Source organism: Eleutherodactylus coqui, chromosome 5 (genome assembly GCF_035609145.1).
Source record: "Eleutherodactylus coqui strain aEleCoq1 chromosome 5, aEleCoq1.hap1, whole genome shotgun sequence".
Classification (NCBI taxonomy): domain Eukaryota; kingdom Metazoa; phylum Chordata; class Amphibia; order Anura; family Eleutherodactylidae; genus Eleutherodactylus; species Eleutherodactylus coqui.
This window is the reverse complement of record NC_089841.1, coordinates 4,438,700-4,463,460: the sequence shown is the minus strand read 5'-3', so window position 1 is coordinate 4,463,460 and position 24,761 is coordinate 4,438,700. Positions and strand designations below refer to the sequence as shown.

The window sequence follows — 24,761 nt, the reverse complement described above, 5'->3', positions numbered from 1 at the left end:
AGGAACTGTTCTTGGGTCCCTGCCTTGATTGGGGAAAAACTGGTTTCTCTCTCACCTGAGGAGTTTGTCGTGACCGATGCCCAACCTTTGGAAAGTTCCCGGAGTCCGAGTGATGAGGCTGGGGACTTTCAGCAACTGTCTCAAGAGCTTTTAGTGGGTGAGAATCATGATGAGACACAGTTGTCTGTCAGTGAGGAAGTAGTAAGGGTAGTAAGTCCGAGGGAGGAGCGCACAGAGGATTCGGAGAAAGAGCTTAGGAATGATGAGGTGACTGACACTACCTGGCTTGCTAAGCCTACTAAGGACAGGGCTTCAGAGGGGGAGGCAAGTGCAACAGCAGGACAGGTTGGAAGAGACAGTGGAGTGGCCAGGCGTAGAGTCAGGGCCAGAGCGAAGAATCCCTCAACTGTTTCCCAAAGCACCCCCTCGTGGCAAGCCTCTGTGCAGAGGGCTAGGTGTTCAAAGGTGTGGATGTTTTTTAGCGACAGGGCGGACGACCAACTAACAGTGGTGTGCAACCTGTGTCGCAGCAAGATAAGCTGGGGGGCCACCACTACAAGCCTCACCACTACCAGCATGCGTAGGCATATGATGGCCAAGCACCCCACAAGGTGGGACGAAGGCCATTCACCGCCTCTGGGTAACACCAGTCCCTCTTCCTCTGTGCCACAACCTGCCACACAGATCCAATTCCCCTCCCAGAACGCGGGCACGAGCGCCTCCCGGCCTGCGCCCACACCCTCACCTCCACGGTCCTCCCACAACATAAGCCGTGCTCTCACCAACGCAGTTACTGGGAAGGTCCACTTAACCATGGACACGTGGACAAGTACTGGTGGGCAGGGACACTATATCTCCCTGACGGCACATTGCGTGAACTTGGTGGAGGCTGGGACCGAGTCAGAGCCTGGGACCACTGACGTCCTACCAACACCCAAAATAGCGGGTCCTACCTCGGTGCTGCTATCTGCGGCGTTTTATGCCACCTCCTCCAAACCCCGCCTCCTCCTCTGCCACCTCCACCTCTCAATTAAAAAGAGTGAGCATGTCGCCAGCAGTCGGTGGCACGCGTCACGGCAGCACAGTGGTGAGCAAGCGTCAGCAAGCCGTGCTGAAACTAATCAGCTTAGGTGACAAGAGGCACACGGACCCCGAGCTGTTGCAGGGTCTGACAGAGCAGGGCGATCTCTGGCTTTCACCGCTGAGCCTCCAACCAGGCATGGTTGTGTGTGACAATGGCTGTAACCTGGTGGTGGCTCGGCAGCTCAGCAGCCTCACACACGTGCCATGCCTGGCCCACGTCTTCAATCTGGTGGTTCAGCGGTGTCTGAAAACTACCCCCACTTCTCTGATCTGCTCGGCAAGGTGCGCCACGTCTGCGCACATTTCCGCAAGTCCACCACAGACGCTGCCACCCTGAGGACCCTGCAACGTCGGTTTTAGTTGCCAGAGCACCGACTGCTGTGCGACGTGCCCCCACACTCGAATTCTACGCTTCACCTGTTGGCCAGATTGTACGAGCAGTGTAGAATAATAGTGGAATACCAGCTGCAACATGGGTGGCGGAGTGCTAGTCAGCCTCTGCAATTCTTTACTGAGGAGTGGGCATGGATTGCCAGGTCCTCAGAAACATAAGGAGTCTACCAAATGGTGAGCGGCGATGCAGCAATCATTAGCGTTACCATCCCGCTGCTTTGCATGCTGAGAAGTTCGCTGCTATGCATAAAGGCCGACGCTTTGCGGTTAGAACAGGAGATGGGGGATGACAGTATGTCGCTTGATAGCCAGACCACCCTCATGTCTATAACTCAGCACGTTTTGGAGGAGGAGGAAGAGGGGAAGGGGGAGGGGAAGGAGGAGGGGGAGGAGGAGGAGGGGGAAGAGACTGCTGGCCACACTGCAGAGGGTACCCATGCTGCTTGCCTCTCATCTGTTCAGCATGTATGGGCTGAAGAGGAGGAGGATCCTGAAAGTCATCCTCCTAGTGAGGACAGCGATGTGTTGCGTACTGGGACCCTGGCACACATGGCTGCCTTTCCTGTGACCCTCACGTTAGACGCATTCTGGCCAACACGGATTACTGGGTGTACACCCTTCTCGACCCACGGTATAAGGATAACCTTTCTACTCTCATTCCCGAAGAGGTAAGGGGTACGAGAGTGATGCCTTACCACGAGATTCTGGTGGAAAAAGTTCTGCTAATGTTCCCATCTAACAGCACTAGTGGCACAAGACACTGTTCCAAGGGCCAACTAGCAGGGGAGGCTCGGGGATCAGGCAGCATGTCCAGCCAGGTAGGGGAACACTCTCCAAGGCCTTTGCCAGTTTTATGGCTCCCTAGCAAAACTGTGTCACCACTCCCCTGTCAAGGCTGAGTTGGAGGGTGCACTGTAAAAAGATGGTGAGGGAGTACGTAGCCGATCGTATTACCGTCCTCCGTGATGCCTCTGCTCCATACAACTATTGGGTGTCAAAGCTGGAAACGTGGCATGAACTTCCGCTGTACGCCCTGGAGGTGCTCTCCTGCCCTGCCGCTAGTGTCTTGTCAGAGAGGGTGTTTAGTGCAGCTGGGGGAATCATCACGGATAAACGTACCCGCCTGTCTACTGCCAGCACCGACATGCTTACACTCATAAAGATGAACAAAGGCTGGATTTCCCCAGACTTCTCTTCTCCACCGGCAGAAAGCAGCGGAACCTATTCATTCTTTTAGCTGCAACAGAAGAAATATGCATCCTCCATCACCACAAAAAAAAAGGAATTAGCTTCGTCAATCACTCTCGGATATTGTTACTCCTCCTCCTTCTACTCCTCCTCCTAAAGCAGCATATCATCACGCTGAATTGCCAATTTTTCTGTGGCCCAAAAGGCTGTGTTTAAAAGTTTTTTCCAATTTTTTAAAGTTTTAAAAGTTTTTATACTTTAACTGAAACCAATTTTTTCACAGGGCTGCCTCCAAGCTCTGTTACAAATTAAGCAACAGCAAGCTGTATCTTTAAAAAAAAAAGTTTATGAGTTTCACCTGCCCTCGCGGTTGAGCAATTTTTCAGGGGTGCACTTCTACTCTTGGTAGAAGAGTAGCCTTCGCCTACCCTCTGGGTAACCAATTCTTTTCTGGTGTTCGCCTATACTCTTGGTACACCAATGTTTCAGGGGCTCGCGTACACTCTTGTTACAGAAATTTTACAGGGGTCCTCCTATACTCTTGCTATATAAATGTTACAAGGGTCCGCCTATACTCTTGCTACAGAAATGTTACAGGAGTCTGCCTATATTCTTGCTACAGAAATGATACTGGGGTCCGCCTATACTCTTGCTACAGAAATGTTATTGGGGTCCGTCTATACTCTTGCTACAGAAATGTTACAGGAGTCTGCCTATATTCTTGCTATCGAAATGTTACTGGGGTCCGCCTATACTCTTGCTACAGAAATGTTACAGGGGTCCGCCTATACTCTTGCTACAGAAATGTTACTGGGGTCTGCCTATACTCTTGCTACAGAAATGTTACAGGGGTCCGCCTATACTCTTGCTACAGAAATGTTACAGGGGTCTGCCTATACTCTTGCTACAAAAATGTTACTGGGGTCCGCCTATACTCTTGCTACATAAATGTTACTGGGGCTTCCGCCTATACACTTGCTACTGAAAGGTTTGAGGGGTTTGCCTATACTCTTGCTACAGAAATGTTACAGGGGTCTGCCTATACTCTTGCTACATAAATGTTACAGGGGTTCGCCTATACTCTTGCTACAGAAATGTTACAGGGGTCCGCCTATACTCTTCCTACAGAAATGTTACTGGGGTCCGCCTATACTCTTGCTACAGAAATGTTACTGTGGTCCACCTATACTCTTGCTACAGAAATGTTACTGGGGTCTGCCAATACTCTTGCTACAGAAATGTTACAGGGGTCTGCCTATACTCTTGCTACAGAAATGGTAAAGGGGTCCGCCTATACACTTGCTACAGAAATGTTACTGGGGTCCGCCTTTACTTTTGCTACATAAATGTTAAAGAGGTCTGCCTATAGTCTTGCTACATAAATGTTACTGGGGTCTGCCTATACACTTGCTACTGGAAAGTTTGCAGGGTGCACATATACTCTTGCTACAGATATGTTACAGGGGTCCGCCTATACTCTTGCTATAGAAATGTTACTGGGGTCCGCCTATACACTTGGTACTAGAAGGTTTGAGGGGTTCACCTATACTCTTCTATATTGAAGCCTTTGCTCAGCAGATGCCATTGTCTGGACTATCTATATACAGGTAATTCCAGTCACTGATTGTGATGTCATTGACTAGAAGGGTCCGCTCAGGTCGTGCTCAGTGGGGTCTTGGTTGGTGTCAATCTCTAACATTAACTCTAGTAATATCTTTGTAGAGAGAACTGTATGGTGACATCGGGAAAGGTTCTCATATGTCTCTTCTTCCTGTAGTATCACCTGGTGTAACTTGCACAATCCACGGAGGTGACTGTACACATAACCGCCTCTTCTTTCCAGAGAACTCTACTAATTCAGGAAGAGTCAGAGGAAATCTGATATAGGTGTGGAGAATTCTTTAGTGTTCTCTTAGCTTTTCTACCACATGATACATCTTATTGTTTAGACATGTTATTGAGGATTACAGAGAAGTGGAGGCCATAGATGTGTAAGCTGGGGACTGTGGAGAAACACCGGCCCCGGCCGCCTCTATCTGGAGTAACTAAAGGCAAGCTCAGTTAACCATTTGTATATGTATATATATATATATATATATATATATATATATATATATATATGTACACACACACACACACGTAAATCCATATCTATCTACCTAGTATTATACACCTTTTCCTATATATCTATAGGTGACACAATCACATATTGATCCTCTCTCCAATAATGCACATTTAACCTATACACTTTGATCTGAGGACAGTCCTCTACCAGTGGGCCAATCCCACAACGAGCCTCTGTGTACGGTGCATCAATCTTGGCTATAACCCAACCAATGCGTACTTATTGCAAACAACAATCCCCTCTTACAGTTTGAGCAGGGCATACATACACATAGACACATAGACTGAGCACTGGTATAATTGGGGTAGTCTCACTGCCCTGCTGGGAGTGACCAGGTTGAATCGTTTCAACCCTAACACCTTCCGTCAGCACCCTCTATCTCCCCAGAGAAACTATTGGTCTCTCCCTGGAGAAGAGTCTGCTTGGACACGCTGTCTGGCAGCTCCCTCTATCACCCCGGAAAAAAACACCTGTTCCTCCCCGGAGAAGAGTCTACCAAGACAAATTTAATAAATTTGACCCTCCCGTGACCAGCCTGTTGACTCTGCCAATTAATCAGTACTCTCAAACAACAGGTATGCAAACAATTCCTTATAAAAAATGACAGGTTCTGTATAGCGTGGTCGAGACATAAGGTACCTGTCTGACGGGTGTAGACTGACCGGATTGGGCACGGACGCACAGACAAGCCTGGAACTGGCCACACAGGTGTAGATAATTTACCTTACCGTGTTCAGATTTTTTGGTTGGGCCCACGAGTTCCGCTAGGATTGTCCCGTGCGTCTACGTCCTTCAAAGTCCGGTCCCTCCGGATCGAAATCGGCAACGGCCCCAAGTTGGGCGCCAAATGTCGTGGATTTATTTTGGGGTCCACAGTGTAATCAATAGGAATGTTTGCACCCTTACAGATTTATGTTCACAGATTGTGCGCACAGTGGAAGAGATCACACGGAAACAGAGAAACAGACTGTCAGTGTAGAAAGTCTTCCTGACTGTTTATTAGTAGGCGTATAGCATCTTATATAGCATTATGAGTTAAATTGCCCTTTATTGGCAGCAGGAAGCAACACATGGTTGGAAATCATAGCATGGGATGCGTGGTCCAAATATGGTATTTCTGCATCCGGTCCTGCATGAGTTGCTGTCGTCATGGACATCCGACATCTCGTGGTTTCAGATGAAGAGCCAGTGCCATCTTTCTGAGTTCGATGGAGGGGGCAGGGGCGGGAATGAGCAATGTGTCGTCAACTGACGCCTGAGGGCTATGTGCGGGAAAAAAGTGTGCCCTGAGGTTAGGAGCGTGTGTTTCTATCAGTCTACAAATTCTGATAACGGTTAGCAGTACTGGCACATTCCATTCTACGGGCTCAGATAGAGAAATAGACATTTCACCTTGCATATATATATATATATATAGCCTCCACACCAGTAACTCTCTCTCTACCAGTCAACACTCACTCTAGTTTCTTCTTTTTGCTGTGAAGCGTCTTGTTCTTCTCTCAGGGCTCAGTAGAAGCACCAAGATGTCCTGGGAAGCATAGGCCCAGGCTGAGACGTTGCTCGGCTTCCTCTATGCTCTCGACACACAGACCGATGTCTGTAGTGTCGGTGTGGCTCATTCACTGACCTAGTTTTCTGTCCTTTCTGACTTCTTTAACCACATATATCTAACATCCTCACGTGACTACAAAATCATACACCCATTACGATACATTTTCCAGACAGGACTAGACATACCAGAAATTAACCCTCCCAGTCCTGCAACCATTCAATCCACATAAATCTGATGCATTTAACAAACACTGTTGACATTGACAATACAATGGCACGAGACAGGCATATAAGATTATGGAGGGGCCCCGCTAATTCTGGGCCACTACATTAGCTACAGTCTGCCGCCATTAAGGGCTGTGGGAGATGCACTCACATACAAGTGTGGTCAGTTGTTCTCAGGTGCTCAGCCCTTCTGTCAAACACTGATAGCCACCACAGCTGTGGCCACAGTGGCCTTACCTCCTTCCACCTGACACTGCAGCTCGCATTAGCGCTTGACTCGGGATCCTCTATAAATACATCTGCAGCCCCGATATTAAACAGTGAGGGGGATCAATGAGTGGAACAGGTTGCCACGGGCGGTGGAGAGTTCACCTACAATGGAAGTCTTCAGAGGCTGGACAGACATCTGTCTGGGATGATTTACTGATCCTGCACTGAGCAGGGGGTTGGACCCGATGACCCCGAAGAACCCGATGACCCTGGAGGTCCCAATGACCCTGGAGGACCCTATGACACCGGAGGACGCTTCCAATCAAGGGCCCATTCAGATGGCTGTATGGTATATTATGGCCGTGTTCTGTCTGTGTATTTCATGGACAGCACACGGGTCCATAATATCCCATGAGGCTATTCGCAGAGACTGATGATCCGTGTTAAAGAAATCGCTGCATGTTCTACTATTGTCCGAATTCATAAATGGAAATCGTAGATAAAACGGGCGCAGTCCATTTATAATGGGCTGCACACAGACAGGCCTACATGTGCGGTCCAACGCCAGTTATGCCCGACTGTGTTTGGTGTAATTCGGACACCACTGTAATAAGTCTTATGGCTCAGTTATTTTTGTTTGTTTTTCTGTGTTTTTACAGTGCAGGATATAAGTGACCCCCTATGTAATGTAACTCATAACACACAGCTGTAGCGCCCATCATAGACTACAGACTACCTGGACATTTCTAAGTTTCCTGTATAGACAGGGATGTTTCTGCTAGTTTATAGTGAAGTCCATGCTTCTATATTGAAGCCTTTGCTCAGCAGATGCCATTGTCTGGACTATCTATATACAGGTAATTCCAGTCACTGATTGTAATGTCATTGACTAGAAGGGTCCGCTCAGGTCGTGCTCAGTGGGGTCTTAGTTGGTGTCAATCTCTAACATTAACTCCAGTAATATCTTTGTAGAGAGAACTGTATGGTGACATCGGGAAAGGTCCTCATATGTCTCTTCTTCCTGTAGTATCACCTGGTGTCACTTGCACAATCCACGGAGGTGACTGTACACATAACCGCCTCTTCTTTCCAGAGAACTCTACTAATGCAGGAAGAGTCAGAGGTCATCTGATATAGGTGTGCAGAATTCTTTAGTGTTCTCTTAGCTTTTCTACCACATGATACATCTTATTGTTTAGACATGTCCTTGAGGATTACAGAGAAGTGGAGGCCATAGATGTGTAAGCTGGGGACTGTGGAGAAATACCGGCCCCGGCCGCCTCTATCTGGAGTAACGAGCACAAGATCCCGGTACATAATATAACTAAGAGAAGGAAGAGGCATCAGAACCTAATCCATATAATGAACCTGCAGCAGCCGAGAAGCACTTGTCAGTGAAGATGAGTTAAGCCTAATAGGTCCTGATTAGAGATGAGCGAGCACCAAAATGCTCAAGTGCCCGTTGCTCGAGTCGAACTTTTCGCGATGCTCGAGAGCTTGATGGGCGACTCGAGCATTTTTGTATGGAACTGATGCTACTCATAGGTCATGACTTGTGAAACTCTGGAAAACATCCGAAAGTCAAGGAAACACCACAGAAACAGATAGGGAAGGGCAGGGGCAGCATGCATGGCTGCATCTCAGGCTCCCAGGTCCCACTATTAAGCCACAATGGGGGCAAGAGTGGGCCCCCCCCCCTAACAATTTTTACTTCAGTCAAACCCTCATTAGCAAGGCACACCTTAGCTAAGCACCACACTACCTCCAACTAAGCACAATCACTGCCTGCGGGACACACCGCTGCCTCCTCTCCAGGGTTACATGCTGCCCAACCACCCCCCCCCCCCCCCCCCGCACGACCCTGCGTCCACAGCGCACACAAAATTGTCCCTGCGCAGCCTTCAGCTGCCCTCATGCCACACGCTCGCTTCATAGCCACACCACCCTCATGTCTATTTATAAGTGCGTCTGCCATGAGGAGGAACCGGAGGCACACACTGCAGAGGGTTGGCAGGGCCAGGCAGTGACCCTCTTTAAAAGGGGCGGGGCGATAGCCCACAATGCTGTTGAGAATCGATGATAAATTGATGTATGATCATCATTCCAATCCCGTGCCACCTCTGTCGCAAAATTGTCAGGAGCAGCAAACGTGGGCATAAAGGGGACTCAGGTGCCAGCACTTCTACACATCTCCACAATACAGCAATACTCGGTGTGGGAAGTATGTGAGCGGGCCCTGGGTCAGGCTCAGTCCCAGCCTCCATCTTGTGTCACCCAATGTGCTGCGACTGACATAGCAATGGGGAATCCATGTGCCCACACAGTATTCATTCTGTGTAGGTGTCGGATACCTCAATCGACAACGCAAGGGGAAAGCCATCTGCACTCTGCACCCTACCCAAGTCAGTCAGGGTATTTGTGCCAGACAGCTAAAACACCGCTATGGGAAGTCTGTGTGCACCCACAGCATGGGTGGGTCCAAGGAACCCCAAGACGTGAACCATGAAGAAATCAGAGTGCCCCAACATGGCAGACTTTCACTGCGCCAAGAACATAGGCCTCAGCCCACACCCTCAGCAATCGCGGGCATGAAGTGGACTCCGATGCTAGTACAGCATTGAACGTCTCATTAATGCAGTAACGCTCCTCTTCTTTGGCCCAAACCAGTGTCTCAGATAACTGTGGTAACATGAGAGAAAATACATGATGCCCAGTGCTGATCCCATGACCCCAAGCTGGAGAAGGAGGTGGCATTACAAGGCCAAGAAGCCATGACCATAGTCTGTGTGGGAAGTATGTGAACGGGCCCTGGGTAAGGCTCGGTCTCAGCAAATCCATTTGTCCACACACTATTCATTCTTTGTAGGTGTCGAATACCTCAATGACAATGCAAGGGGAACGCCATCTTCACTCTGCACCCTACCCAAGTCAGTCAGTGTCTTTGTGCCAGACAGGTTAAACACTGCTATGGGAAGTCTTTGTGCACTCACAGCATAGGCGAGTCCAAGGAACCCAAAGACAGTATTAAACATGAAAAAATCACAGTGCCCAAACATGGCAGACTTTCACTGCACAGAGGACATAGGCCTCTGCACACACCCTCAACAATCATGGGCATAAAGCAGACTCCGATCCTAGGACAGCTGTGAACGTCTCATTTAATTAGTTGCGGTTGAATTCATCGCTCCAAAGACTGGATTAACCAGGACCAAGTTCCACAGGCCCAACCTGTTGCAGTTGCATTCCCCCCAGGACCTTGGCCTCTGCACACAGCCTCAGCAATGACGGGCATAGAGCGGACTCCGATGCTAGTACAGCAGAGAACGTCTCATTTAATTAGTTGCGGTTGCTTTCACCACTACAAAGACTAGATTAACCAGGAAGAAGTTCCACGGGCCCAACCTGGCGCAGTTGCATTTCCCACAGGACCTTGGCCTCTGCACACACCCTCAGCAATCACGGGCATAAAGCGGACTCCAATGCTAGTACAGAAGTGAACGTCTCATTTAATTAGTTGCGGTTGCTTTCACCGCTACAAAGACTGGATTAACCAGGAAGACGTTCCACGGGCCCAACCGGGCGCAGTTGCATTTCCCCCAGGACCTCGGCCTCTGTACACACCCTCAGCAATGGTGGGCATAAAGCGGACTCCGATGCTAGTACAGCTGTGAACGTCTCATGAACTGCCAAAACCAGTGCCGCAAATAACTGTGGTAACACGAGAGAAAATACATGTTGCCCAGTGCTGATCCCATGACCCCAAGCAGGAGGAGGAGGTAGCATTACAAGGCCCATTGACCATGACCAGGACCCGCTATAGTCTGTGTGGGAAGTATGGGAGGAGGCCCTGGGTTAGGCTCGGTCCCAGCAAACACCTTGTGTGACCCAAGGTGCTGCGAGTTACATAGCTATGGGAAAATCCATGTGTCCACACACTATTCATTCTGTGTAGGTGTCGGATAGCTCAATCAGCACTGCAAGGGGAAAGCCATCTGCACTCTGCACCCTACTCAAGTCCGTCAGTGTATTTGTGCCAGATAGGTAAAACACTGCGATATGAAGTCTTTGTGCACCCACAGTATAGGTAAACCCCTGTAACATTCCTGTAGCAGAAGTATAGGCAGACCCCAGTAACATTCCTGTAGCTTAGGTATAGACAGACCCCTGTAACATTTCTGTAGCAGAAGTATAGGCAGACCCCAGTAACATTTCTGAAGTAAAATTAGAGGCGGACCCCAGTAACATTTCTGTAGTAACGGTATAGGCAGACCCCTGTAACATTTCTGTAGCAGAAGTATAGGCAGACCCCAGTAACATTTCTGTAGGAAAGGTTTGGGCAGACCCCAGTAACATTTCTGTAGTAAAAGTATAGACAGACCCATGTAACATTTTTGTAGCAGAAGTAAAGGCAGACCCCTGTAACATTCCTGTAGCAAAGGTATAGGCGGACCCCAGTAACATTTCTGTAGCAGAAGTATCGGCAGACCCCAGTAACATTTCTGTAGCAAGAGTATAGGCGAACCCCTGAAACGTTGGTGTACCATGAGTGTAGGCGAAGGCCGGAAAAATTAGTTAGATAAGAGTATAGGCGAGGGCCAGAAAAATTAGTGTACCAAGAGTACAAGTGTACCCCTGAAAAATTGCTCAACCGAGAGGGCAAGTGAAACCCATAAATATTCTTTAAAGATACAGCTCGCTGTTGCTTAATTTGTAACAGAGCCTGGAGGCAGCCCTGTGGAACAAATTGGTTTCTGTTAAAGTATCAAAACTTTTGAAACTTTGAAAAATTGTAAAAAATTATAAGCAGAGCCTTTTGGGCCGCAGAGAAATTGGCAGTTCAACGCGATGACATGATGTTTCAGGAAGAGGAGCAGGAGGAGGAGGACTAATATCCGAGAGTGATTGACAAAGCTAATTCCCCCTTTTTTTTACAGTGATAGAGAATTCTTTTGTCTGCGGTTGCAGTAAAAAGAATTATTAGGTTCCGCTGCTCTCCGCTGGTGGAGAAGAGAAATCTGGGGAAATGCAGTCTTTGTTCATCTTTATGAGTGTAAGCATGTCGGCACTGGCAATTGACAGGCGGGTACGCTTATACGTGATGATTCCCCCAGCTGCACTAAACACCCTCTTTGACAAGACGCTAGCGGCAGGGCAGGCCAGCACCTCCAGGGCGTACAGCGCAAGTTCGTGCCACATGTCCAGCTTTGACACCCAATAGTTGTATGGAGCAGAGGCATCACGGAGGACGGTGGTACGATCGGCTACGTGCTCCCTCTGAGTCAGCCTTGACTGGGGAGTGGTGACACAGTCTTCCTGGGGAGCCATAAAGCTGGCAAAGGCCTTGGAGAGCGTTCCCCTGCCAGCACTAAATATGCTGCCTGATCCCCGCGCTTCCCCTGCTACTTGGCCCTCAGAACTGCACCTTCTGCCGCTAGCACTGTCAGATGGGAGGTTTAGCATCACTTTTTCCACCAGGGCCCTGTGGTATTGCATCACTCTCGTACCCCTTTCCTCTTAGGGAATGAGAGTGGAAAGGTTCTCCTTATACCGTGGGTCGAGAAGGGTGTACACCCAGTAATTTGTTTTGGCCAGAATGCGTCTAACGTGAGGGTCACAAGAAAGGCAGCCTAACATGAAGTCAGCCATGTGTGCCAGGGTACCAGTACGCAAGACATGGCTGTCCTTACTAGGAAGATGACTTTTAGGATCCTCCTCCTCCACAGCCCATACACGCTGAACAGATGAGAGGCAAGCAGCATGGGTACACTGTGCAGTGTGCCCAGCTGTCTCTTCCCCCTCCTGCTCCTCCAAAACGCGCTGAGATATAGACATGAGGGTGGTCTGGCTATCAAGTGACATACTGTCATTCCCCGTCTCCTGTTCAAACCACAAAGCGTTGGCCTTTATGCTTTGCAGTGAACTTCTCAGCAGGCATAACAGCGGGATGGTAACGCTAATGATTGCAGCATTGCCGCTCGAAATCTGGGTAGACTCCTCAAAGTTTCCGAGGACCTGGCAGATATCTGCCATCCAGGCCCACTCCTCCGTAAAGAATTGAGGAGGCTGACTCCCACTATGCCGCCTATGTTGGAGTTGGTATTCCACTATTGCTCTATGCTGCTCATACAGCACGGCCTACTGACGGTTGCCCACCGCTGTGCTGGCGCGCCGCACGACACCGACTGCTGGCGACGTGCTACTGACACATCTTAATTGCGAGGTAGAGGTTGCGTAGGAGAAGAAGGGGGAGGGTTTAGTGGAGGTGGCATAAACCGCCGCAGATACCAACACCGAGCTAGGACCCGCTATTCTGGGGGTGGGTAGGACGTGAGCGGTCCCAGGCTCTGACTCAGTCCCAGCCTCCACTTAATTCACCCACCAAATTGCAGATGTGGGCCACGCATGGCACGTGTGTGAGGCTGCCGAGCTGCAGAGCTGCTACCAGGTTTTGGCCATTGTCACACACGAGCATGCCTGGTTGGAGGCTCAGCGGCAAAAGCCAAAGGTCGGTCTGCTCTGTCAGACCCTGCAACAGTTCGGGGGCCATGTGCCTCTTTTCACCTAAGCTGATTAGTATCAGCACGGCCTGCTGACACTTGCCCACCGCTGTGCTGCCACGCCGCGCAATACCGACTGCTGGCGACGTGCCGCTCACACTTCTTAATTGCGAGGTAGATGTTGCGTAGGAGGAGGAGGGGGAGGGTTTAGAGGAGGTGGCATATACCGCCGCAGATACTAGCACCGAGGAAGGACCCGCTATTCTTGGTGTGGGTAGGACGTGAGCGGTCCCAGGCTCTGACTCGGTCCCAGCCTCCACCAAATTCACCCAATGTGCCGTCAGGGAGATATAGTGGCCCTGCCTGCCAGTACTTGTTCACGTGTCCGTGGTTAAATGGAACTTCCCAGTAACCGCGTTGGTGAGGGCGCGTATAATGTTGTGGGAGACGTGCTGGTGTAGGGCTGGGACGGCACACCGGGAAAAATAGTGGCGACTGGGGATCGAGTAGCGCGGGACGGCAGACGCCATCATGTTTTTGAAAGCCTCTGTTTCCACAAGCCTGTACGGCAGCATCTCCAGGTTGATTAATTTGGCAACGTGCACGTTTAAAGCTTGTGCGTGCGGGTCCGTAGCGGCGTACTTGCGCTTTCGCTCCAACGCTTGTGCTAGCGACAGCTGAACGCTGCACTGAGAGACATTGCTGGATGGGGCCCGAGGACAGCGGAGGTGAGGGTGTGGGTGCAGGCCGGGAGGCGCTCGTGCCTGTGTCCTGAGAGGGGGATTGGATCTGAGTGGCAGGTTGGGGCACAGGGGAAGAGGCAGTGGTGTGACCCGCAGGAGGTGAACGGCCTTCGTCTCACCTTGTGGGGTGCTTGGCCATCATATGCCTGCGCATGCTGGTGGTGGTGAGGCTGGTGGTGGTGGCTTCCCGGCTGATCTTGGTGCGACACAGGTTACTCTTCCAGGAGTAGTTCCGTTAAAGCACTAAGGATTGTAGGCCCAGCATCATCCTGAGTTCCTCCCAGATCATCTTATTTATGTGTTGGCTGCATCGGTGTATCATTATACTTGTGTGAAGTGTTCCAGTTATTACAGTAAAGTTTACCAGGCCATGACCGTTCCCAGGGACTGAGGTACTAAAAAAAAATTAACCGTGTGTGGACTCTACTTATTGCCGCTGACGTCTTATACCGGTGGGAAAGAAATGGTGGTGTCACGAGTGACAACCTGTTAATGTTTATTGCCCATCCCTATCCTACGGGTGTCCGGAAGCAGCCTAGTGGTACTTGGGCCACGGTCGCGTGTAGCCCTCTGGGAAGGAGACTGGTAAGTGCCACCATGACCCGTGACAGATTTACTCTTCCAGCTCCTCTGCATAGGCCCCGTGTTCTGAGTAGACCCTCCGAGTCACCACAACAACAAGCCAGAGTAGTGCAACAGGGGGGATTCTCTGGGTATTCAGATAATCCATAGTCTAAATTATCAGTGTAATCCCTCTCCCGGCACTTCTCTCTCTCTCTACCAGTCAACACTCACTCTAGTTTCTTCTTTTTGCTGTGAAGCGTCTTGTTCTTCTCTCAGGGCTCAGTAGAAGCACCAAGATGTCCTGGGAAGCATAGGCCCAGGCTGAGACGTTGCTCGGCTTCCTCTATGCTCTCGACACACAGACCGCTGTCTCTAGTGTCGGTGTGGCTCATTCACTGACCTAGCTTTCTGTCCTTTCTGACTTCTTTAACCACATATATCTAACATCCTCACGTGACTACAAAATGATACACCCATTACGATACATTTTCCAGACAGGACTAAACATACCAGAAATTAACCCTCCCAGTCCTGCAACCATTCAATCCACATAAATCTGATGCATTTAACAAACACTGTTGACATTGACAATACAATGGCATGAGACAGGCATATAACATTATGGAGGGGCCCCACTAATTCTGGGCCACTACATTAGCTGCAGTCCGCCGCCATTAAGGGCTGTGGGAGATGCACTGACATACAAGTGGGGTCAGTTGTACTCAGGGGCTCAACCCTTCTGTCAAACACTGATAGCCACCACAGCTATGGCCACTGTGGCTTTACCTCCTTCCACCTGACACTGCAGCTCGCATTAGCGCTTGACTCGGGATCTTCTATAAATACATCTGTAGCCCCGATATTAGACAGTGAGGGGGATCAATGAGTGGAACAGGTTGCCATACATGGCTGTATGGTATATTATGGCCGTGTTCTGTCTGTGTATTTCATGGACAGCACACGGCTCCATAATATCCCATGAGGCTATTCGCAGAGACTGATGATCCTTGTTAAAGAAATCGCTGCATGTTCTACTATTGTCCGAATTCATAAATGAAAATCGTAGATAAAACCGGCGCAGTCCATTTATAATGGGCTGCACACAGACAGGCCTACATGTGCGGTCCAACGCCAGTTATGCCCGAGTGTGTTTGGTGTAATTCGGACACCGCTGTAATAAGTCTCATGGCTCAGTTATTTTTGTTTGTTTTTCTGTGTTTTTACAGTGCAGGATATAAGTGACCCCCTATGTAATGTAAATCATAACACACAGCTGTAGCGCCCATCATAGACTACAGACTACCTGGACATTTCTAAGTTTCCTGTATAGACAGGGATGTTTCCGCTAGTTTATAGTGAAGTCCATGTTTCTATATTGAAGCCTTTGCTCAGCAGATGCCATTGTCTGGACTATCTATATACAGGTAATTCCAGTCACTGATTGGGATGTCATTGACTAGAAGGGTCCGCTCAGGTCGTGCTCATTGGGGTCTTGGTTGGTGTCAATCTCTAACATTAACTCTAGTAATATCTTTGTAGAGAGAACTGTATGCTGACATCGGGAAAGGTCCTCATATCTCTCTTCTTCCTGTAGTATCACCTGGTGTCACTTGCACAATCCACGGAGGTGACTGTACACATAACCGCCTCTTCTTTCCAGAGAACTCTACTAATCCAGGAAGAGTCAGAGGTCATCTGATATAGGTGTGGAGAATTCTTTAGTGTTCTCTTAGCTTTTCTACCACATGATACATCTTATTGTTTAGACATGTCATTGAGGATTACAGAGAAGTGGAGGCCATAGATGTGTAAGCTGGGGACTGTGGAGAAATACCGGCCCCGGCCGCCTCTATCTGGAGTAACGAGCACAAGATCCCGGTACATAATATAACTAAGAGAAGGAAGGGACATCAGAACCTAATCCATATAATGAACCTGCAGCAGCCGAGAAGCACTTTTCAGTGAAGATCAGTTAAGCCTAATAGGTCCTGATTGGTTCTGCCCGGGCAGTAACGCTCCCGTTGGGTCCATGGTTGCCTAAGCTGCCAGACTTTCACATATAAATCTTTACTAGTGCAGTGTTCGAGGAGCGGGCCCACAGCTGAGCAGACAGCGGTTAGAGATGTTATCCTTGACAGGGGGCTCCATCATCTCCTCCCCTGGGGATCAGAACCTCACCACGTTGCCGCTGGGGAAGATCACAGCGGTTGAAACTGGGAGTTACCTTAAGTCCAATAGTCACTTGTGACGCCAACATTCCATCCTCTGTTGCGGATCTCCCAGATGCAATAAAGTAGTCCACAGACGTCAACTTTCTGATCAAGAACCGGGAACAGTCAGTTCTGTCTGTTTAATGTAAACCTTTGAACTCAAATCCAAACCAGCAGTCTTGGTACAGATACAATGAAGGGGCCCAGAACATCCATTTCTATCCCCCTCCATAAGTCATGCATGTAGTGTCTGGTGGAGATGCACTGTGCAGAAATGTTCTGGTCACTTGTCCTGTGTATGGCACAGCTCCAGTGTAAGTGGTATGCAAGAGGTTAAAAGTATGAGTGATCAGTCGGAAAGTCAGTGAGTGAATGAGTGAGTGTGATCAGAGTCAGTCTGATGTTCAGTCTAGTCTGTCCCTGAGTAAGTGACACCCTATGTAATATAACTGATAACACACAGCTGTACCGCCCATCATCCACAGTACAGGAGGAAAGTAAGTGACCCCCTATGTAATATAACTCATAACATACAGCTGTACCGCCCATCATCCACAGTACAGGAGGAAAGTAAGTGACCCCCTATGTAATGTAACTGATAACACACAGCTTTACCGCCCATCATCCACAGTACAGGAGGAAAGTAAGTGACCCCCTATGTAATGTAACCAATAACACACAGCTGTACCGCCCATCATCCACAGTACAGGAGGAAAGTAAGTGACCCCCTATGTAATGTAACTAATAACACACAGGTGTACTGCCCATCATCCACAGTACAGGAGGAAAGTAAGTGACCCCCTATATAATGTAACTAATAATACACAGCTGTACCGCCCATCATCCACAGTACAGGAGGAAAGTAAGTGACACCCTATGTAATATAACTGATAACACACAGCTGTACCGCCCATCATCCACAGTACAGGAGGAAAGTAAGTGACCCCCTATGTAATATAACTCATAACATACAGCTGTACCGCCCATCATCCACAGTACAGGAGGAAAGTAAGTGACCCCCTATGTAATGTAACTAATAACACACAGCTGTACCGCCCATCATCCACAGTGCAGGAGGAAAGTAAGTGACCCCCTATGTAATGTAACTAATAACACACAGCTATACAACCCATCATCCACAGTGCAGGAGGAAAGTAAGTGACCCCCTATGTAGTGTAACTAATAACACACAGCTGTACCGCCCATCATCCACAGTACAGGGGGAAAGTAAGTGACCCCCTATGTAATGTAACTAATAACACACAGCTGTACCGCCCATCATCCACAGTACAGGAGGAAAGTAAGTGACCCCCTATGTAATGTAACTAATAACACACAGCTGTACCACCCATCATCCACAGTACAGGAGGAAAGTAAGTGACCCCCTATGTAATGTAACTAATAACACACAGCTGTACCGCCCATCATCCACAGTACAGGAGGAAAGTAAGTGAACCCCAATGTAATGTAACTAATAACACACAGCTGTACCGCCCATCATCCACAGTACAGGAGGAAAGTAAGTGACCCCCTATGTAATATAACTAATAACACACAGCTGTACCGCCCATCATCCACAGTACAGGAGGAAAGTAAGTGACCCCCTATGTAATGTAACTAATAACACACAGCTATACAACCCATCATCCACAGTGCAGGAGGAAAGTAAGTGACCCCCTATGTAGTGTAACTAATAACACACAGCTGTACCGCCCATCATCCACAGTACAGGGGGAAAGTAAGTGACCCCCTATGTAATATAACTGATAACACACAGCTGTACCGCCCATCATCCACAGTACAGGAGGAAAGTAAGTGACCCCCTATGTAATATAACTCATAACATACAGCTGTACCGCCCATCATCCACAGTACAGGAGGAAAGTAAGTGACCCCCTATGTAATGTAACTAATAACACACAGCTGTACCGCCCATCATCCACAGTGCAGGAGGAAAGTAAGTGACCCCCTATGTAATGTAACTAATAACACACAGCTATACAACCCATCATCCACAGTGCAGGAGGAAAGTAAGTGACCCCCTATGTAGTGTAACTAATAACACACAGCTGTACTGCCCATCATCCACAGTACAGGAGGAAAGTAAGTGACCCCCTATGTAATGTAACTAATAACACACAGCTATACTGCCCATCATCCACAGTACAGGAGGAAAGTAAGTGACCCCCTATGTAATGTAACTAATAACACACAGCTGTACCGCCCATCATCCACAGTACAGGAGGAAAGTAAGTGACCCCCTATGTAATGTAACTAATAACACACAGCTGTACCACCCATCATCCACAGTACAGGAGGAAAGTAAGTGACCCCCTATGTAATGTAACTAATAACACACAGCTGTACCGCCCATCATCCACAGTACAGGAGGAAAGTAAGTGAACCCCAATGTAATGTAACTAATAACACACAGCTGTACCGCCCATCATCCACAGTACAGGAGGAAAGTAAGTGACCCCCTATGTAATATAACTAATAACACACAGCTGTACCGCCCATCATCCACAGTACAGGAGGAAAGTAAGTGACCCCCTATGTAATGTAACTAATAACACACAGCTGTACCGCCCATCATCCACAGTACAGGAGGAAAGTAAGTGACCCCCTATGTAATGTAACTAATAACATACAGCTGTACCACCCATCATCCACAGTGCAGGAGGAAAGTAAGTGACCCCCTATGTAATGTAACTAATAACACACAGCTGTACAGTTCGTCATCCACAGTACAGAGAGAAAGTAAGTGACCCCCTATGTAATGTAACTAATAACACACAGCTGTACCGCCCACTATCTACAGTGCAGGAGGAAAGTAAGTGACCCCCTATGTGATGTAACTAATAACACACAGCTGTACTGCCCATCATCCACAGTACAGGAGGAAAGTAAGTGACCCCCTATGTAATGTAACTAATAACACACAGCTCTACCGCCCATCATCCACAGTACAGGAGGAAAGTAAGTGACCCCCTATGTAATGTAACTAATAACACACAGCTGTACCGCCCATCATCCACAGTGCAGGAGGAAAGTAAGTGACCCCCTATGTAATGTAACTAATAACACACAGCTGTACCGCCCATCATCCACAGTGCAGGAGGAAAGTAAGTGACCCCCTATGTAATGTAACTAATAACACAGCTGTACCGCCCACTATCTACAGTGCAGGAGGAAAGTAAGTGACTCCCTATGTAATGTAACTGATAACACACAGCTGTACCACCCATCATCCACAGTACAGGAGGAAAGTAAGTGACCCCCTATGTAATGTAACTAATAACACACAGCTGTTCCGCCCATCATCCACAGTACAGGAGGAAAGTAAGTGACCCCCTATGTAATGTAACTAATAACACACAGCTGTACCGCCCATCATCCACAGTACAGGGGGAAAGTAAGTGACCCCCTATGTAATGTAACTAATAACACACAGCTGTACCGCCCATCCCCTACAGTACAGGTGGAAAGTAAGTGACCCCTTATTTGATGTAACTAGTAACATAAGCTGCACCCATCATCCACAGTACAGGGAGCTGGAAATATCTTTCGTTATTTCTGGGATGCCTTGTGTGCTCAGTGCTCTTCTCGCCACAGCGTCTCTGACTTTTTTCCCCACCAGCAGTCTTCCTGAGCCACAATCTCCTCCTCTATGCTTACTGTCCTCTGCAGCTGACGGCTGCCATCTGTGATGCTGCCGAACTCCGGACAGTTCATTATTTCTCACCTGAACACTTTAATACGGCCTGATTATTGGGCTTGAGCTTTCATTTGACTGATCATCATCCATCAGTGAGTCGTATCTCTATGTGAGCAGAGAAGTGCTTGCGGTCTGGCTCACCTCTCCCTGCATCACAAGACTGGTGAAGGGCTGCTATTTGGCCAAACTGCAGGGAGGCCCCGAAAGTGGCAGTCACCAGTGACTTGCACTATAGTCTAGGGCAGTGGTGGCGAACCTATGGCACACAGAGACCTCCTTGCTGGCACGCGCCGCCGTCGGCCGCTTACCACGGTAGTGAATACCGGCAGGGGGTGCCACTGCTCTGCTAGCGGCGCTGATCCCGCTGCACACTGTGATGTCAATGTGCAGCCAGGATCCTCCTCCCCCATTCCCTGACCTCTCCTACTTGGTTATGCAAGAGCAGGGGGAGGAGGCTTCCGGCAGCACACACTAACGTCACAGTGTGCACCTGGGATCAGTGCCAGCAGCAATGCTGTGTAGAGGAGGAGGGGATAAGTATATGGGTCTCAGGAAGTTCAGTATTTCTATTGGGGTCTACTGTGGGGGTCAGTATTCCTACTGAGGTCCGCTGTGGGGGTCACTATTCCTACTGAGGTCTGCTGTGGGGGTCATTATTCCTACTGGGGCCCACTGTGGGGGTCACTATTTCTACTGGGGGCCACTGTGGGGGTCACTAATCCCACTGGGGGCTGCTGTGCGGGTCACTATTCTCACCGAGGTCCGCTGTGGGGGTCACTATTCCTACTGAGGTCTGCTGTGGGGGTCATTATTCCTACTGGGGGCCACTGTGGGGGTCACTATTTCTACTGGGGGGCCACTGTCGGGGTCACTATTCCCACTGGGGTCCGGCGTAGGAGGTCACTATTCCTACTGGTGGCCGCCATGGCAGTCAATACTCCTACTGAGGGTCGCAGTGAGGGTCACTATTCCTACTGGGGGTCGCCGTGAGGGTCACTATTCCTACTGCGGTCCGCTGTGGGGATCAATATAACTTTTAAGTCTGCCATGGGGGTCAAAATAACTGCTGGGGTCGTTGTGGGGGTCAATATTACTGCTGAGGCCACTTTGGGGAAACTATTACTGCTGGGGCCGCCGTGGGGGTCATTTTTACTGCTGAAGCCACTTTGGGGGACACTATTACTGCTGAGGCCACTGTGGGGGTCCCTTTTTCTACTGAGGGGGTCACTATTACTACTGAGGGTGGTCACTATTACTGCTGAGGCTTCTTTGGGGGACACTATTACTGCTGAGGCCACTGTGGGGGTCCCTTTTTCTACTGAGGGGGGTCACTATTACTACTGAGGGTGGTCACTATTACTGCTGAGGCTTCTTTGGGGGACACTATTACTGCTGAGGCCACTGTGGGGTCGCTTTTTCTACTGAGGGGGTCACTATTACTGCTGAGGCCACTGTGGGGGCCCGTATTACTACTGAGGGGGTCAATATTACTGCTGAGGCCACTGTGGGGGGGGGGGTCACTATTACTGCTGAGGGAGTCACTATTACTGCTGAGGCCACTGTGGGGGGGGGGGTCACTATTACTACTGAGGGGGTCACTATTACTGCTGAGGCCACTGTGGGGGGGGGGTTCACTATTACTACTGAGGGGGTCACTATTACTGCTGAGGCCACTGTGGGGGGGGGGGGGTCACTATTACTACTGAGGGTGTTAATATTACTGTTGAGGCCACTGTGGGGGGGTCACTATTACTACTGAGCGGGTCAATATTACTGCTGAGGCCACTGTGGGGGGGGGGTCACTATTACTACTGAGGGAGTCACTATTACTGCTGAGGCCACTGTGGGGGGGGGGGTCACTATTACTACTGAGGGGGTCACTATTACTGCTGAGGCCACTGTGGGGGGGGGGTCACTATTACTACTGAGGGGGTCACTATTACTGCTGAGGCCACTGTGGGGGGGGGGGTCACTATTACTACTGAGGGGGTCACTATTACTGCTGAGGCCACTGTGGGGGGGGTCACTATTACTACTGAGGGGGTCACTATTACTGCTGAGGCCACTGTGGGGGGGGGTCACTATTACTACTGAGGGGGTCACTATTACTGCTGAGGCCACTGTGGGGGGGGGGTCACTATTACTACTGAGGGTGTTAATATTACTGCTGAGGCCACTGTGGGGGGTCACTATTACCGCTGGGATATGTTTACACGTGGCAGAAATGCTGCAGAATGTCCTCAGCAGACATTTCCGTGGCAAATTCTGCAGCATTCCGCTTCCAAAAAGCAGTCAAAATCTGCACGCTGTCTATTTTGAAAAAGCCCTTTAGTTTTTAGAACGATGGAGGTAAAAATCATACGTTGTAATAAGCCCCGCCCCCTGACATGTTTGCAACCTAAAACCCACATATTTGTCGCAAAGTGCCGTCTGGGCACTCAGTCTCTAAAAGGTTGGCCATCACTGGTCTAGGGTGACCAGTGGATTGGATACTCCGCTGTACATTTGCTATTTCCCTGCTCCCTCACTGCTCCCATCTGACCGCAGCATTTAACTGACAAACAAGAAAACAAATGCAGGTAAAAAAGCAGAAACTTGGTGTTTTCTTAAGAACGCTTTGAAGCTCCTCAAGTGCTGCTCATATCCAGCTGTGCTTTGGCAGCCTTTTCAGTGGAGTTCACTTACTTCATCAATAGGTGAAATCTTCAGCAAAATCTACAATACATGTAACTTTACTGCCATGTGTGACCCACTGCAAAGGGCCTTCTGAGACGCCATCGATCGCCCAAGAGTCGACCAAAGGCTGGAGCCCAACCCAACTGTCAGAGTCTTGTAGAACAGTGTAAATAATGAGCTACAAGACTGGTTTAGATTGTGATGAGTAAGCCCGTTCTGCTTTGTACATTTCTGGAGAACTCAAATAGAAAGGAGGAGGAACCCCCCCACCACCACCACCACCACCCTACATCTACTGGATGAGCCCCAAGGTGAAGCCTATATAATGAGAGAGTGAAGTGCAGTGAAGACAGAACTCAGACTCCAGAGGACGCTGTAATCCCATCCAGACTCCAGAGAACGCTGTAACTTCCCTACCAGCAGAATCATGAACAAACTCGAGCTCTTTCAATTTCCAAACTTCATGGGAGACTCAACATCTTTAGACGGTGATTACCCAGACCTAAGCAGTGTTCGGTTCCTCCAGAGAGCTCAATCCCTTAAAGTTTGTGGAGATCCTTGGATTGTATTCACTGATGTCAACTACAATGCTCAATTCAAGGCTTTTGTTGAAGGAGACTACAGTTCACTTTCAGGTTGGGACAATGCCATCTGCTCTGCTCGAATTGTTAGTGGCGGCCTCGATGAGTCCAAGATAACTCTGCATGAGAATGCCAACTACAAGGGGAAATCTGTCACTCTGACTGACCAAGCAGATTCATTGAAAGCTTACGGATTCAACAACGCAGCCAGATCTCAGAACAAAGTGATCGGAGCCTGGGCCCTGTACTCACAAGAGAATTACCATGGCAGGCACAAGGTCATCGTGACCAATGATGATATTCCAGATTACGAATCTGCCAACTGGGGGTTCACCGTCAGATCCCTGAAGCCCGTCAGACCTTAGAGGGAATCTGCTGAATGAGACGTCCTAGTCCCTCCTGGAGATCGGTCGGACGCTACATCGATGATTGCTGCTGCTTACTTATCATATCCCTAATGATCTACACTGCAATGAAGACGATGATTTCAGTGCAGATCTGCTGTTTGGTGGAAGGTATCTATATATAATTGTATCCTGTCACATGACCCGCGCCACACAACCACATTATGTGCTACCGAAAGGTTGTCTGTGCCACTAAATCCTATTATGTGAAGGGTGAACTGGTTACAAGATGGCACTCTGTGGTCCAGATGGGTTTACATCGCTGGGTCCGTCCAACAGAGCGAACAGGACTATGACAGAGAAGTACTGATGTCACCTACCTCTATGATATCCGGCTGATCTGTAATACTGCTATGATGTCATCCACTATAATGTGTCATCTGTCTTCTAACCATATAATATCCTGCTGATCTGTAATACTGCTATGATGTCATCCACTATAATGTGTCATCTGCCTTCTAACCATATAATATCCAGCTTCTCTGTAATTCCGGTATGATGTCATTCACCTATAGTAATCTGCTGCTTTCTTATCCCATCATTATGTTCTGAGGATTTATTTACTTTCTTGATTGACTGATGTAATAAAATCT

At 48.9% G+C, this 24,761-nt stretch overlaps 1 protein-coding gene across 1 annotated transcript in view; it reads left to right on the top strand.

Annotated features, from left to right (window-relative positions):
- LOC136627217 (zinc finger protein 585A-like) overlaps nt 1-24,761 on the top strand; it is a 151,740-nt gene that overhangs the window by 35,903 nt on the left and 91,076 nt on the right. Inside the window, exon 3 of the mRNA XM_066602146.1 lies at nt 14,300-14,315. Coding sequence (XP_066458243.1) covers nt 14,300-14,315 — 16 coding nt within the window. The remainder of the gene's footprint in view (nt 1-14,299; nt 14,316-24,761) is intronic.